This window comes from Nycticebus coucang, chromosome 8 (genome assembly GCF_027406575.1).
Source record: "Nycticebus coucang isolate mNycCou1 chromosome 8, mNycCou1.pri, whole genome shotgun sequence".
Taxonomy (NCBI): Eukaryota; Metazoa; Chordata; class Mammalia; order Primates; family Lorisidae; genus Nycticebus; species Nycticebus coucang.
The window spans coordinates 81,706,042-81,721,985 of NC_069787.1; the positions used below are offsets into that span (position 1 = coordinate 81,706,042).

General features: G+C 39.2%; 2 protein-coding genes across 10 annotated transcripts in view; one reads left to right on the plus strand and one right to left on the minus strand.

Moving 5' to 3' along the window:
- Positions 1-1,836: 1,836 nt before the first annotated feature.
- EPM2AIP1 (EPM2A interacting protein 1) lies at positions 1,837-9,544 on the minus strand. 9 transcript variants are annotated; one of them, XM_053600277.1, is made up of 3 exons: positions 6,801-9,544; positions 6,223-6,272; positions 1,837-3,677 (listed from the first exon to the last, which is right to left on the minus strand). In XM_053600277.1, exon 1 carries the CDS (start codon positions 9,419-9,421, stop codon positions 7,595-7,597), a length of 1,827 nt encoding a protein of 608 aa, XP_053456252.1. In that variant the 5' UTR covers positions 9,422-9,544; the 3' UTR covers positions 1,837-3,677; positions 6,223-6,272; positions 6,801-7,594. The 9 variants fall into 9 exon arrangements, with proteins under 9 accessions (XP_053456252.1, XP_053456250.1, XP_053456254.1 ...); XM_053600275.1 differs by having other exon boundaries at positions 1,837-3,731; XM_053600279.1 differs by having other exon boundaries at positions 1,837-2,231; positions 3,649-3,677; positions 6,223-9,544.
- A 142-nt stretch (positions 9,545-9,686) lies between these two features.
- The window catches only part of MLH1 (mutL homolog 1), a 55,429-nt gene continuing 49,171 nt past the window's right edge, over positions 9,687-15,944 (plus strand). Inside the window, exons 1-3 of the mRNA XM_053600280.1 lie at positions 9,687-10,006; positions 11,795-11,885; positions 14,485-14,583. Of these exons, the coding sequence (XP_053456255.1) occupies positions 9,891-10,006; positions 11,795-11,885; positions 14,485-14,583 (306 nt within the window). The 5' untranslated portion in view covers positions 9,687-9,890. The remainder of the gene's footprint in view (positions 10,007-11,794; positions 11,886-14,484; positions 14,584-15,944) is intronic.

A 15,944-nucleotide genomic window follows, 5' to 3' on the forward strand; every position in this document is an offset into this window, starting at 1 on the left:
ACCTAACAATTGCAATCAGTGTAACCTGGCTTATTGTACCCTCAATTAATCCCCAACAATAAAAAAGAAATGGATACTTTACATCCTTCGTATTAACCTGGATGGAAGTGGAAGACATTATTCTTAGTAAAGCATCACAAGAATGGAGAAGCGTGAATCCTATGTACTCAATTTTGATATGAGGACAATTAATGACAATTAAGGTTATGGGGGGGTGGAAAAGCAGAAAGAGGGACGGAGGGAGGGGGGTGGGGCTTTGGTGTGTGTCACACTTTATGGGGGCAAGACATGATTGCAAGAGGGACATTGCCTAACAATTGCAATCAATGTAACCTGGCTTATTGTACCCTCAATGAATCCCCAACAATAAAAAAACAAAAAAAAGGAAAACTTAAATAAATAAATAAATAAAATAAACTTGGTCTCATGGTTAGATGTAAAACTTTCACATTCCTTGTATTCCTCCTTGTGAAACTGGCCTTTTTCTACATGTTGTGGTTTTCCCATCTGTCTATTAGCTATTGTAATTTCATTTTAATAATAAAATTCTACTTTGGAATAAAAAAAAAAAATTTTTTTTTTTTTTTTAGACAGAGCCTCAATCTGTCACCCTAGGTAGAGTGCCGTGGCATCACAGCTCACAGCAATTAAGCGATTCTCTTGCCTCAGCCTCCCAAGTAGCTGGGACTATGAGGTGCCAGCCACAACACCTGGCTATTTTTTTGTTGCAGTTGTCATTGTTTAGCTGGCCTGAGCTGGGTTCAAACACCGCAGCCTTGGTGTATGTGGCCAACACTGCAACCACTCTACCATGGGCACCAAGCCAACATATCAAATTTTATACTTTAAATATGTGCAGTTTCTTGTACTTCAATTAAGTGACAAATGTGGAAAGCTTATTGACTGAATTCTTTCAGATATTTTTGATAACAACCAATAATGTACTGACAATGATATATTTAGGGAGGTTCCTTATTAGCTATGCTATTTTGGACTTAATATCCGTACTTCTTTATTCCACTGCCTTCCCACCTCCCCACTCCCATTTAACCCTCATAGAAGTTAACAATGATTAAGTGTCATAAATTGGTGCGCTTTAATTCATAATCAGAATTAAAATACAAGAGCATGCATTATTTCTTGAATTTATCAAGGTTTTATATTTTAATCTCTAAATCTCTTCCAGAAGTTAAAATTAGTATAAACTGAGGTAACTGATTTAACATAAACCAGTGCTATAGCTTATGTTACATTTATCTACTCACATAACACTCTTTTTTAGGGACAGGGCCATTTATCTTGATTCCCAAATTTACAAGCACTCTGGTACAGAGCAGAGTAAGGAGGTATAGGAAATGACAAAACCGCTTGAAAATTTTTTTTTTTTGGAGACAGAATCTCACTTCATTGCCCTGGGTAGAGTACCATGGCATCATAGCTCACAGCAACCTAACTTCTGGGCTCAAAAGATCTTCTTGCCTCAGCCACCCAAGTAGCTGGGATTACAGACACCCACCACAACACCCAGCTATTTTTAGAGATGGGGGAGGGGAGGTCTCACTCTTGCTCAGGCTGGTCTTGAACTCTTAAGCTCAAGAGATACACCCGCCTCAGCCTCCCAGAGTGGTTAAGATTACAGGCATGAGCTACCACGCCCAGCCTCACTGGAGAATTTCAAATAGCATAGTGGCATAGTCTGATTCATATTTTAAAATAAGAATCACTTTGGACGCGGTGTGGAGAATAAACTGTATGAAGGAAATACAAAAACAGAGTATATACCAAAGAGTATACCAAAAAGAATGGGTGCATATGTTCATTGAAAGACAGATAAAATAACTTTCACAGCAACTTTATTCATTCATAATGACCACAAACTGTAAACAACTTAAATTTCTATCAACCATAGAGTGGATTAATAAACTGTGGTACAGTCATGCAATGGAATAGTACACATAAGTAAAACGTGAACTGCTGCTACATACAACATGGATTATTCTCACAGACATAATGTTGGAACAAAAGACACAAGAATGCATATAATCATACCACTTACATAAAGTTTACATAAAACAGGCAAAACTAGTCCATGGTGATAAAGTTCAGAATAGTGGTTATCTGTGTGTCAGAGGATGCACAAGGGCACATACTGAGATGCTAGAAATATTCTGTATCTTGAGATGTGGGTGGTACATTCAATGGCGTATATAAAAATCTGTTGAGGCGTATACCTAGTATTTGAAAGATTTTAAGTTTTACATCAATAAAATGGAAAATATATATTGAAAGAAAGCATATAAATGAAGAGGTACAACCATATATTAGTCAATACTGCCATTTTCCAAACACTTCTGGTTTTCCTCCCAAGTACATGGCAGGATTGCATTTCTACTAGAACTTTCTTGTGGCTATGTGACTTGATATGTCCAATGAAGGTGCTTTGCAGGTATTTAAGTGATTTGCCATACGTTTTTCATTTGCCAGAATAAGCAGCCATCTGTTTTGTCATGTTGAGTCCCATAATGAGAGCAATTTAAAAGACAAATTAGTGAACTTTTTGTGTAAAAGGCCACAAAATAAATACTTTAGGCTTTGTGAGACAGATATTCTCTGTCCAACTACTCAACTCTGCCAATGTAGAAGAAAAGTAGCAACAGGAAATAAACAAATGAACAAGGCTGTATTCCAGTAAAACTTTGGATAAACAGGCAGCTGGACATATTTTGCCCATGAGCCATATTTTATCAACACCTGACCTAGAGCACAGTCCTTAGCCAAAATGCAATAGACAAGCTGTGTGAGACACTGAGATTTTGCAGCTGTTACCCAATGGCAACCTAGCCCATCTTGACACTAAAATTGTTTCCTATTTTAAAAAACAACAACAACAACAACAAAAAAAAAAAAACTTAAAATACACTGGCTTAGTAGTTGGTTGGAGGCATTTACGAAATTGCTATAGGAGGATGAAAGAATTGACCTACACAGGGCAATTTGTATTATGGAGTAGTAAACATGCCCCTTGAGATAACCAGAAAGGCAGATAATTGACCCTTTACTACAAAAATAGACAGAAAAAACATTTTATAGTTGCTGTTAGCTGCACTTGACAAAATGTACAGAAAAGAGATGAATTCCAAAAAAAGAACTGGTCAGTTTGCAGGCAGAAGTGAAAGGATGGAAAGAATTCAGAAATTCAAGTAGTTTTTGGTCAACTTGCGATGACAAAAATTAGGACAAAAATGAGAAATATTTGAGCTCAAGGGTTGATTAAAATCCAGTTTCACAGTAACAACCAAATCACCAGATGACCGTTAAGCACTGTTAAGTACTTTGAATGACTTAATGTGCTTCTGATCAAAAGTCTAACAAAGATTACATGCTAGTTAATCCCCTAATTGGACAAAATGGCTTAAGGAAAAAATGACTAAAGAAAGGCTTCAGGTACCCAGAAATTAAGTTCAGAGACACATGAGAACAAGAAGGCAAATAAATATAGCAATCTAAAAAGTGTACACTCACTAGATGTTACTTCTGGGTCACCTCCATTTGGGAGGTGATGAGGACATACCGCAGGTATGAAAGCAAATGAAGTGAATTATCTAGTGGCCAGAAGAGCTCAGTCATTCTTTTGTTAAATTTACTTACTTTTAAATCCCAGAAGAGCCAAAAATCATCTGTAAAGGAAAGGAGCAAGTAACTAGCATGCCATTTTCTCCTAGGGTTGATGCCTAGGAAAGGAAAAGTGATTATTAACTCTTAAGCTGCATTATCTTTTTTCCAATACTGAATGTAGTACAGTTTTAGGTCACTAAACAGTCATCTAATCTTTTCCTTCTATATGTAGGTTCCTTTGGAAATCTGCTTTTGAAAATTAAAAAAAATTGAAGACTTTTTGCTCACAAAGGGCAGTGAAAAAAATTAAAACACCATATCATGAATATACATATTTAATATTACATAGTGGATTTGTGTTGAGTACACCTAGATTTAAATTCAGACTTTACTAATTAGTATGTTTACTAGAGAAAACGGCAATTTCAGTTTTTTCCATACCAACATTTACATAATATTTGAGCCACATGTCAAGAGAAGCATTGCACTAAATTATGGGACTATGACAATGAAGTCCCTTGTCACAAAGAACTTAATTTCTTAATTTGTAATATGTGGATAAAAATTGCTTAGTGAATACTCCAAAACAGAATGACTATGAAGATCAAATGAAACCGTGAAATAGGTTCAAAGACTGTAAAACACTACACAAATATTTATTTATCCAAACATTTATTGAAATGCCAGGCATTGTGGTAAGCACTAGACAGAGAACAGTGAACAAGGCTTATGTGGTCCCTGCCCTTATAAAGCTTACAGTCTAGCAGTGATCAATAAGCAGGAACAGTAAAGTGTGCTAAGTGTATGGGGGAGAACAGGGTGTATAGGGAGTGCACACTAAGGGCACCTAGTCTAGAGAGTATCAATAAAGGCTTCCACGATGAAATGGTATATAAACACACACTTGAAGAAAAAATTGTATTGTATTGTAAGAGCAAAGGTGAAAGCACTGAAATGACATGATCACATAGGTCTTCTGGAACAATTCAGCTCTACAGTGTGTTAAAGAATCAGAGAAAGGAAGACTAATGAGGAGGGTGTTGCTATAATTTAGGTAGGTTGATGGCTTAAATTAGGATAAGAAGCACTAACACTAGAGAGTGGGAAAAGTCGGTTTTTGGCTTCAGCAAGGGCAACTAAATGGTTTGGTCATGGTAGTGCCATTAACTGGAAAAGGGGAACACTGGAGGAAGAGCGGGGGGTTGGGGGGGGCAAGATCTATGACATGTTACAGTACCTATGAGACAGTGAAGTAGATTTATGTTAGCAATTAGGTACATAAATTAGGAAAGGTCTAGAAAGGAGATGAATTTGGGCTTCATATGCACATAGATGATAACTGAAGCCGTGGAAGGAAATGAGATCAGCTAGGGAGATGATGTAGACTAAGGCAGACTAACACAACTTTTTTTTTTTAAATCCTAAGAACGGATACTTAAAGAAAGAGGTGCCTGCAAAGAAGACTGACAAAGCATACATGAAGATAGTATCTTCTCAAAGTTAAAATAAACTCAAGTATTCCAGCGAGGGTAAGAATACTGACAAGGACTTAGGGAGGTTGGTAGAGCAGTCTGAGTGACAATATCTGAGACTGGGAATACAAACCTTTCAAGAAAACTAGTAGGAATAAGATATAAGCAGTAACTGGTAAGGACATAGTTTTTGAAAAATGATACTTATTTTAAGTATATTCACTGACACAACAGGACCAGCGACAACTATATTTGTGTAAATAAAAAAAGACTGCCATGCAGTTACAGAATTACTTAATACAGAAAACAGTAAAATACACATTCTTTTTTACACACGAGACTAGTTTACAGCAAATTCTCTATAGCTGACAATTAATTTAACATACTTGGCTTATGTCTCCCCTCACTGAGTGACTATATGATGCAAACTAATTGTATTATCACTTTAAGCAAAACATACTTGAACTTCACAAAATGTACAAGATTTCAATATTTGAGGAACTGGTTTCAGGTATTCCAATCTTTCTCTCAAGTAATAAAGGATCTGCCATGAAAGGGAGTACTATAAGCTATGAGAAAATTACCGGTAGTTCTTTTTTTTGTTGTTTTCATCCACTCGTTTTTCCAGATATTTAAGCCTACTTTATTAATCAACGTTTCAATTTCACTATTTCTTGACCAGTATATTCTCAATACATAATACTTGTTTTTCTGCATGTAACAGGATGGAGACCTTTAATCTTATTCAAAATTACTGATTTACGTATTAAGTGCCACGTGAGCCACTGGAACTTATCAATGCCTTCATTGTACCTTGCCTAACAAATATCCTGTAAGTTTGCCCAAGTTGCCCTTTTAATTTTGCTTCTACCGGTAATTTGCCCTGTCCCTCAAAGTAAAATAACCTGCATTTTGGGAATGCACTGTGCCAGCCCATCCTATGTACTGCAGGAGGTGGAGGTCTTCAGGCTTAAATGCCAGCAGAAGCCTCTAGTAAATATGATAAGCAAAGAAGTGCCTCTACACATTTCTCAGGATCTTCTAGGAGGTATTACTGACTCTGGTTGAAAACTACTGACAGAACTTTGGTTCTTAAGCTCTTATGGCATCTATTTTATTACCCAGGCACCAGTACCTTCCAAATTCTTGGTGTATCCTCGTTCCTTGAATCTGCTGGATTAGGGACTGACCACCGGATAACATGTAAATAGTCACAGAAATAGTAAAGATATGACTTTAGCACAAAAATTTCAAAATGTATTTGAGAGGTTCTATAAGTTGAGTCCTGCTTAAACTTAGTTCTACATATTGGACTTTACGATTGCCTTTTCACGGTTAACATAAATTTGAAAATTACTGTTTTTGTACATAGCAGATGTCTTACTAGATATAAAATTACTACAATCTATGAATAATGCTGCTTCTTAAATATTTCTACTTATGCACTGTCTTAAATACAGAATGTGTGGAAGTTACAAATTCTAGATTAAATCCATTTCCAACATCTAACAAAATCTGATGCTATATCATTTATAAACAAAGGATTTCTTTTAAGCAAGATTTTTTAATAAAGCAGTAATACCATGCAGATAGGACAAAAAAAGTAAAATATCTCACACTTCCTGATCCTCCTCTTTTTTGACAGGGCTGAACTTCTGTCTAGAGTAGAAAAAAAGAATTACTAACTGGCAACCATTAAGATTCTCTACTTACCGTAGTCCTTCAATAGGCAAGCTGATAAAACAGCTCCTAGTTGTAAAAAAAAAAAAAAATTTGAGGGGAAACCCCCCCATAATTGGTTAGTCTTATCTCCAAATTGCAGAAGTCTCCTATATCACCAACTTAAAAATGATTTTTGCTCCTGTCACTAAAATTTTGGTTTCTTCCTCTATTAGCAATGTCACTATTACTTGGGTGGGTGAAGGGGAGGAAATTTGTCAATATTTACTTCAGACTCAGAAATGTTTAAAAAAAATAGCTTCAAACATTTTGATAGTTAAGACAAAATAGCTCCACTGTATGTTATGTTTTTCCTTTATGAAAACGTAACGACCTTGCTATGTGAGTTTTGCAAATTGGTTCAAACACGTATTTGAGTTGAAAATTTAAGATTATACTATGTGTCTGAATTTTAACACTTCATTAAAATAAGAGCTAAAATTTTTGGCATGTATTTTCAGAACACCTTAAAAACAGACTGCAAATTCAACTCTTTATCAATACTAAAACCTCTTTAAAATCAATTACATCATAAAAGACAGTGAATTTGTCATTAAACTAAGTTTTCAAAAAGGTGGCGTTCTCACGTTTCAGTCCCAAGCTGCCATTTGAGATGGAAAAGAAAAGGCAACTGTCAAAAGGATTTGAATTGTGATTAATTTGGACAGCTGGTAATAAACTTGATTTCTTGCAATCCAAATTACTATAGCAAACTTGAAAAAATCAAACCAATTTTTGCTTTTAGAACTGAATTCTTCTTGAATTTTTCAATGTTGTACTACAAAGACTCATGGATTAGGTTCATTATTTCTTTCTCTCATAAGATCATCCAAACAAGGCTCCATTTCAGTTGTTGCCATCCGAAACAGGGCTTGAAGATGCTCATCTGTCAATGGCTGGCTCAAAGTGTGTTGGTTTCGAGTCAAATATGAAAAAGCCTTTCCGCAGATTTGGTTGCTATCAAACAAAGATGCCACCTTACAGGCAACCCCTTTGATAATTGGGTAAGATTCAGCAGACAATCCAGCATAGAACTGCCCTAAATCTTTGACTCTGTATTCATTCCAAAGACTAGTGTTTGCCTGAAGTTTTGTTAGCTCCATCCTTACTGAAATAGGTGCATACTCAGCCTTAAAGTTAAATGGATTTGCAAAAAGTTCTAAGTCCTTTTTAATGAACCTGAGGTCCTTAAAATGTCTCTCGAACTCTTTTTGCAGACGGCAGATGACCATTTGATACCTATCAGGATCAAATATTTTCTGATCTTCCTTGTGTTGCTCTTTAAGCTCATCAACAACTTCTTTAAGGGCAGGAAAGTCTGTTAGATTTTTTTCTTCAATATTTCTCTGAAATGAATTCAGTTTAGCTTCAAAAGTACAAATATGGTCAAAGGCAGCAGCAGCAAACACTTTACTAACTCCCAATTGTTCACTGAGCCCTCGAAGGTGTTCCATAATATCAACCAAGAAGCCAAAGTCACAAAGCCACTGCTTGTCTGAGAAATGGACTGTTGTTGCCCCTACTGACACCAAGAAAGCTTCCAATTCCTTTCTTAAAGAAAATATTAGTTTTAAAGTTTTCCCTCTTCTAAGCCAATTGTTCAGACATCTTCCATTAATCCTTTCACCATATTCTGATTCAGATTCAGTTAGTAAAGTCTGAAATTCTGGTCGCCTAATGCCTCTGGTCTTAATCGTAACTATCCATTCGGATATGGTATTTATGATCTGATTAACATCGACATCGTAGGAACTCAACAGTTCCAAATGAAGAAATCCTGAATAATGGATAACATTCCAGCAGTTGGGACTTACAGCCTTTTCTCTCATGTACGACACCAGTCCTGAGTTCTCACCAATCATCCTCAAAGTGTGGGTCGTGGTCAAGCCAACCATTCGCTGCAAGCTAAGCCCGGCTGTTTGCAGGGCCTCTAAGACTGCCGACATAAGCGCACCTACACTGAAGTGATTAGTCAGGTTTATTATGGTCAGGAGATCTTCCTGCACCTCCAACTGAGAGCCCACACCGCGGATAAAGACCAAGAGGTAGTTCTCATACGCCACAAAAGCCTGGTCGTCTAAAGCAAGCGAATAGGCCTTAAACTCCCTGGCTCGCTTAAAAAGCTGATTGCGTAGATTCCTGTCAATGCTCAACATCCTCTGCTTTGCCATCTGTGGAGATAAATCAACGCCTTGCAGGACCCCTAAATGCTCAGGCAGTAGCTCTTTCAGCAGTGCCTCCAAGCACTGGAATACAAAGTTCCCCTCACCACAGCTGCGACCCTTCAAGGCCAAGAGGCGGCACAGCCCGAGGCTTGCACGAGTAGCTCTCTCCTCAGGGCTGTGAGCGGGCACCGGCAAGTCGCCCTGACGCAGACGTTCCACCAAGGCCGCGCGCTCCCCCTCCGCCGCATACCTCTCGTAGTATTCGTGTTCAGCCTCGTAGTGGCGCCTGACGTCGCGTTCGCGGGTAGCTACGATGAGGCGGCGACAAACCAGGCACAGGGCCCCGTTGCCCTCCGGAGGCTTCACCATCAAGTAACGGTGGGTCCACTCGGGCCGGAAAACCACAGCCTCGTCGACTTCCATCTTGATCCTTTTGGGCGTCATCCACATTTTGCCAGAGGCCGCAAGAGCCGGGCCCACCTCAGACCGCAAGAAGAAAGGTGGAGACACAGCAGTGTCAAACACAACCTCCGCTCTGCACAACGACCACCTCAGCGGAGGGACACCAGCCTCGCTGCAGTATCTGTCCTCCTATTGGATGGATATTTCGTATTCTCCATAGTTCCTAGGAACAAACCAATAGGAAGAGGGGACAGTGATCTCTAAAGCGCAAGCGCACATTTTTCTAGCTAGTGGAAAGCAGCCGTTTTAGGGAGGGACTAAGAGACCCAGGAAACCACGGAGTTGAGAAACTTGACTGGCATTCTAGCTGCCCAATCAATAGCTGCCACTGAAGGGTGGAGCAGGACGGCAAAAGCCATGTTTGAAAGGAAGGACGTGAGCGAGAGGCACTAAAGTGATTGGCTGAAGGCACTTCCGGTGAGCTTCTGGGCCTGACCAGGGCGCCACTGGCGCCAAAATGTCGCTGGTAGCAGGGGTTATTCGGCGGCTGGACGAGACAGTGGTGAATCGTATTGCAGCGGGGGAAGTTATCCAGCGGCCTGCTAATGCCATCAAAGAGATGATTGAGAACTGGTACAGAGTCGAGTCGGGCTCCCTTAAAGATTACGATTTAACGGGCAGGTCCTCCGAATGACGTGGGCACGCCCCTAATCAGGGCGGAGGCGTATATAGCGCATGCCCAGGACTACAGAGGCCGTGGGTTCCCCGGGCTCTCGCCATTCTGGCTGTCCTTCACGAGTGCGACTGTCACTTGAGCACTCTCGCGAGATCGTTCTAGGGTTGTGTGGGCGCAAATAGAGGGATATACTTAGTATTGTTATAATGGTACTGTCAACTAAGAAAGTTACTTTAAAATTATATATGCAGAAGATGCAAATTTAATGTTACATAAAAGTTTATGAAGGGGAAAAAAATCTTCCAGAGGATAGCGTTATCAGTTTCTTGCTTATCATTCAGTCCAGAAGTCATCCATACACATTCAAGGGCACAATTCATTTTAGGGAGTTTTAGGGCAGGCTGATACGGACTTTGACTTAAGATTCACCTGTTGTGAAATTAGTGACCTCATTTGAGTGTTCTGTTGCTCTTTACTTCTGGGGAGCGCTTCAGAAATAACTGATGTTATGAGTCATCCGTGAATTCTGAAGCTTGGAACTATCACAAATAATGTGCATGGAAAACGTTGAAAACACGTGGAAAGAAAATGGGTGTGAACTATAAACTTAAGAAAAGAGGCCCATATGTACCTAAACGTTATGTCAGATCCTTTGTGTTAAAATCAAGTGTCATAACTCCACTTGATGTTAGTGGAGTCAGTCTATTAGTAGGAAAAAGAAAAATGCCCCAGTGAAGACTGGTAGGTTTATAGAGGGATTTATTGTGAAAACAAATTATTTAGGGCAATGGGACTGAAAGATCAGTGGCAAAAAGAACCCCTAGGGAAAAAGAAGAAAATTAGAAGGTAGACAAGAGAAGGAACAGAAAACCTGGGGACATTTTCTCCTTTTGACTTGGAGTGGTAGTAGCAGTAGCAGTAGTGAGCTGGCTTCTGTTTATTCTGTTTTACTATGTTGGAATAAACTGACAGAACAACTTGGGCCAATTATTGTAATGTAGTAAACTAAACATAGTAGCTCAGTGATTTATAATTAATTCTATAAGTAAAGATTTTGTATGGAGTCCAATTATGCTCTTTTGAATAAGTCGAGATGGCTAATACAAGCAGGGGCTCCTGAGACAGGTCTTTAATTTGCTGTCTTATTTCTGAATAAAGAATTATCTATGTGGGAAGTTAATAACTGCTCTTTCCATGTAGCCCCTGCTAGAGAATTTTAGCAGGTGCTCTGTTGTAGGCTACTCTTTGAAAGCACCAAAGATTTATTGGCTTCTTAAATAACTTTTGCATTGCCATGTTTTTTTTTTTTGCTCCATCATAAATGTATTTCCTTACAGAAAAGGAAATAGTAGATAAAAACATTTAGAATTTTTGTTTTAGTGATATTTTAGTAGAGTCACCTAGGAACCTGAAACTGAATAAAGTTGACGTAACAAAAGAGGAGGGTAAGAAAGAGGCATGTGCTAAAAGAATCCTACTTTTAAGTTCTTTTATTACCTTTCATAGAGGAACAGAAGTAATGCTGAATGTGCTATTAGAAGTGATAGTTGTTCTGTCCTTCTCTTCCTTCTATTTCACACAGTATGTAAACTCATAATGTAGTCATAGAACCTATAGGACAAAGGAAAAACACATTAATGAAGCATCTTATTTAGAGTTTGTTATTACCACTCAACTCATATTAAAATATGTATATTAGAGTAGTTGGCATACTGATAAATTATTTTCTCTGTTTGATTTACTAGTTTAGATGCAAAATCCACAAGTATTCAAGTGGTTGTTAAAGAGGGTGGCCTGAAGTTGATTCAGATCCAAGACAATGGCACTGGGATCAGGGTAAGTAAAACCTTAGAGGAGCAGAGCATTCATGTGTGTCAGGTGGTACCTCTGTAAGCAGAAACTTTTCATGTTCCAGAAACTCTAGGCTTTTGCATTTGGGATTTTTTTACTGAAAAATTCAACACCAACAATAAATATTTCTTGAGTACCTATTCTTTGCTGGGCATTGTTCAGGGGATATAATAGTGAATAAAATACAAAAATCCTTTCTCTTCTGGGGCTTACATTGTAGTGGCAAGAGACAAACAATAAATAGTATGTTAGGTAGCATTAAGTGCTATGGAGAAAACTAAAGCATGGAGGAAAAAGAATGGGACAGTGGGGAGGGACACAGTTTAAATTGAATGGTTTAGGAACACTTCAGTGTGGATGTGATATTTGAGGAGAGATATGATGGAGGTCAAAGAGTAATTAATGAGGCTGTTTAAAGGATATGTATTTGGGCAGAGAGATTAATATATGCAAAGGCCATGAAATGGAAATATGCCTGACATGTTTAAGGATTCAGCCTGGAGGCTCTTGTGTCTACAAGGTAAGGAGGGAAAAAACTATGGGTAAGGTCTGGGAGAGAACATGTGGGTCCTTATAAGCCATGGTAAAATCTTCAGCTTTTATTCTGAATATGATGAGATGCTTGAGGGTTTTAAGCAAAGAGATTACATGATGTGGTGAGTTTTATTTTTTTTAAAAAATCCTTTGCTATGTGGAAAATAGACTGCGGAAGAACAGAGTAGGAACAGTAGGGCGGCTCTTAGAGCAATCCAGGAGGGGAGGGACAATGCCTTAGACCAATCTGGTCACAGTGAGTTATAAGCAGTGAGATTCTGGGTTGATTATGAAAGCAAAAACTGATGTAGGGTGTCAGATAAGGAGGAGTCAAGAATAATTTCAAGGTTTTGGCCTATATAAATAGAAAAAAATAGTTGCCATTTACTAACATAGGAAACTATAGAAGAAGCAGTTTGGAGGAAGATCAGAAGATCATTTTGGGACATGTTAAATTTAAGATGCCTGTTGTGTGTGTGAGTCTGGAGTACATGGGAGAGGTTTGGAGATAAAAATTTGGAAGTTGTTTGCATTTTGATGATATTGAAAGCCATGAGACTCACTGAGAAAATGCTCAGTCATTAGGTAAATGCAGATAAAAACCACAGTGAGACCACTTCATACCCATTGGAATGACTCTTATAAAAAAAATAACGTATTGATGAGAACGTGGAGAAATTGGAATTCCTGTGCATTGCTGGTGAGCATAATCAACCCAGAATCTCTCAAATATATGATTTCTCTTATATAAGGTTCTTAGAGCAATCAAAGTCATAGGCACAGAAAGTAGAATGGTGGTTGACAGGGCCTGGGAGGAGGGAGGAGATTGGAAGTTATTCTTTAATGGGTAGAGTTTCAGTTTGGAGAAGATGAAGTTTTGGAAATGAATGGTAATGATGGTTGCATAGCAATTTGAAAGGACTTAATGCCAAAGAACTGTACACTGTTTTCTTTCTTTCTTGCTTTCTTTTTTTTTTTTTTGAAACAGAGTCTTACTTTGTCACCCTTGGTAGAGTGTTGTGGCGTTACAGCTCACAGCAATCTCAAATTCTTGGGCTCAAGCGATTTTCTTGCCTCAGCTTCCCAAGTAACTGGGACTATAGGCACCCACCACAATGCACAGCTATTTTTAGAGACAGGGTCTCCCTCTTGCTCAGGCTGGTCTCAAACCTGTGAGCTCAGGCAGGCCACCAGCCTCGGCCTCCCCGAGCCCTAGGATTACATAGGTATGAGCCACTGAGCCTAGCTGAAGTTTTCTAGTTAAAAAAAAAAAAAAAGGCTTGGGCAGCGCCTGTGGCTCAGTGACTAAGGCGCCAGCCCCATATACCGAGGGTGGTGGGTTCAAACCCAGCCCCGGCCAAATTGCAACAAAAAAATAGCCAGCGTTGTGGCAGGCGCCCGTAGTCGTAGCTACTCAGGAGGCTGAGGTAAGAGAATCGCCTAAGCCCAAGAAGCTGGAGATTGCTGTGAACTATGATGCCAAAGCACTCTACCGAGGGTGACAAAGTGAGACTGTCTCTAAAAAAAACAAAAAAAAGGTTCAGTGCCTGTTGCTCAGTGGTTAGGCCACATGCACTGGGGCTGCTGGGTTCGAACCTGGCCCTAAGCCTGTTAAACAATGACAATAACAAAATAGCTGGGCATTGTGGTGGACGTTTATAGTCCCAGCTACCTAGGAAGCTGAGGCAAAAGAATTGCTTAAGCCCAAAGGTTTGAGGCTGCTGTGAGCTGTGATGCCAGGGCACTCTGCCCAGGGCAACATAGACTCTGTCTCATAAAAAAGACAAGTAATGAGACTGAATGAGATCATCAAGAGAGTGAGTGTAGATAGAGAAGAGGTCCAAGGATGAAGTCCTAGGTGATTCCAGTGTCAGGTGGTGGGGACATTAGGTGGAAACAACAAATGACACTGAGAAGGAACAATATAATAAGAAAGGAGGACTCCAAGATAATGTGATATTCTGAATGCCAAGTGAGGAAGTTACTGCTAATTTAAAAAATTAAAAAAGATTTGGAAAAATTAGTAACATGATTTTTTTATATCTAATAGAAAGAAGATCTGGATATTGTGTGTGAGAGGTTTACTACAAGTAAACTGCATTCCTTTGAGGATTTAGCCAGTATTTCGACCTATGGCTTTCGGGGTGAGGTAAGCTAAGGATTAAACAAATACAAGAAATATCCTGCTGTGATGACATTGTCTGCCGTTTGTCAGTATATATTTCTCAACCTAGGTAAATAAGATTTGGTACTTTTTACTTGTCATATATATGCAAATCTGAATAAGCTTAATTAGCTTTAACTTTACAAGTCTGACAATTGTTCATAAATTAACTATTTTATAGTAGACCTCAGATATTATATGTCTCTTGATGAAAATTACCCAATCCCAATTATGAAATCTTCCCAAAAAGCAAATTTGAATCTAATCCATACTTAGATCTAAATACTAATGTATGAAAAATAGGGAACAAGGGAGCATGGTAAATAATACTGAGGTTGGGAAACTACATGACAAAAGACTTGATATGAATGAATCCCACAAAAATACGCAACAACAATAATGAACGCCACTCAACAAGACACCATCACATGTCGACACAAACACAGCTGTGAGACACTGATATACCAGGGTTATGCATCCTTGCCAACTTGTTGGTACAGTGCTGCCAATCTAAGTGCATAGTGGCAAGTTCACAAACTTTAACTGTTAGACTTTTTTTTTTGAGACAGAGCCTTAAGCTGTTTCCCTGGGTAGAGTGCCATGGCATCACAGCTCATAGCAACCTCCAACTCCTGGGCTTAAGCGATTCTCTTGCCTCAGCCTCCCAAGTAGATGAGATTACAGGCGCTCGCCACAACATCCAGCTGTTTTTTTGGTTGTAGTGTCATTGTTTGGTGGCCAGGGCTAGATTTGAACCTACCAGCTCTAGTGTATGTGGATGGTGCCTCAGCTGCTTGAGCTACAGGCGCGGAGCCCTCACTGTTAGACTTTTATACGACTCTGATGGTTGTCCCAGAAAAATGTTCCAAAATTGCTTTAAAGGGTAGACTAGGCACTGGCATCAGTGCATAGCTTCCCAAGGGAAGTACTTTGAAGGTGACCACAGTAATATTCAGCAATAAGGTATATAACACTTTTTCTAGGATGAGTTTGCAAACTTAGTTGTCAGAACTCTTAGATCTTACCTAAATCCTGATTTGAGCTAACTGTAAAAAAAATTTTCGGGCGGCGCCTGTGACTCAGTGAGCAGGGCGCCGGCCCCATATACTGAGGGTGGCAGGTTCAAACCTAGCCCTGGCCAAACTGTAAAAACAACAACAACAACAACAATAGCCGGGCATTGTGGCAGGCTCCTGTAGTCCCAGCTACTCGGGAGGCTAAGGCAGGAGAATCGCCTAAGCCCAGGAGTTAGAGGTTGCTATGAGCTGTGTGACGCCACGGCACTCTATTGAGGGCGATAAAGTGAAACTCTGTCTCTACCAAAAAAAAAAAAAAATTTTTCAAGT

Coding starts and splice junctions, on each gene's coding strand:
- EPM2AIP1 (XM_053600278.1), bottom strand. CDS start 9,421: ATGTGGATGACGCCCAAAAGGATCAAGATGGAAGTCGACGAGGCTGTG.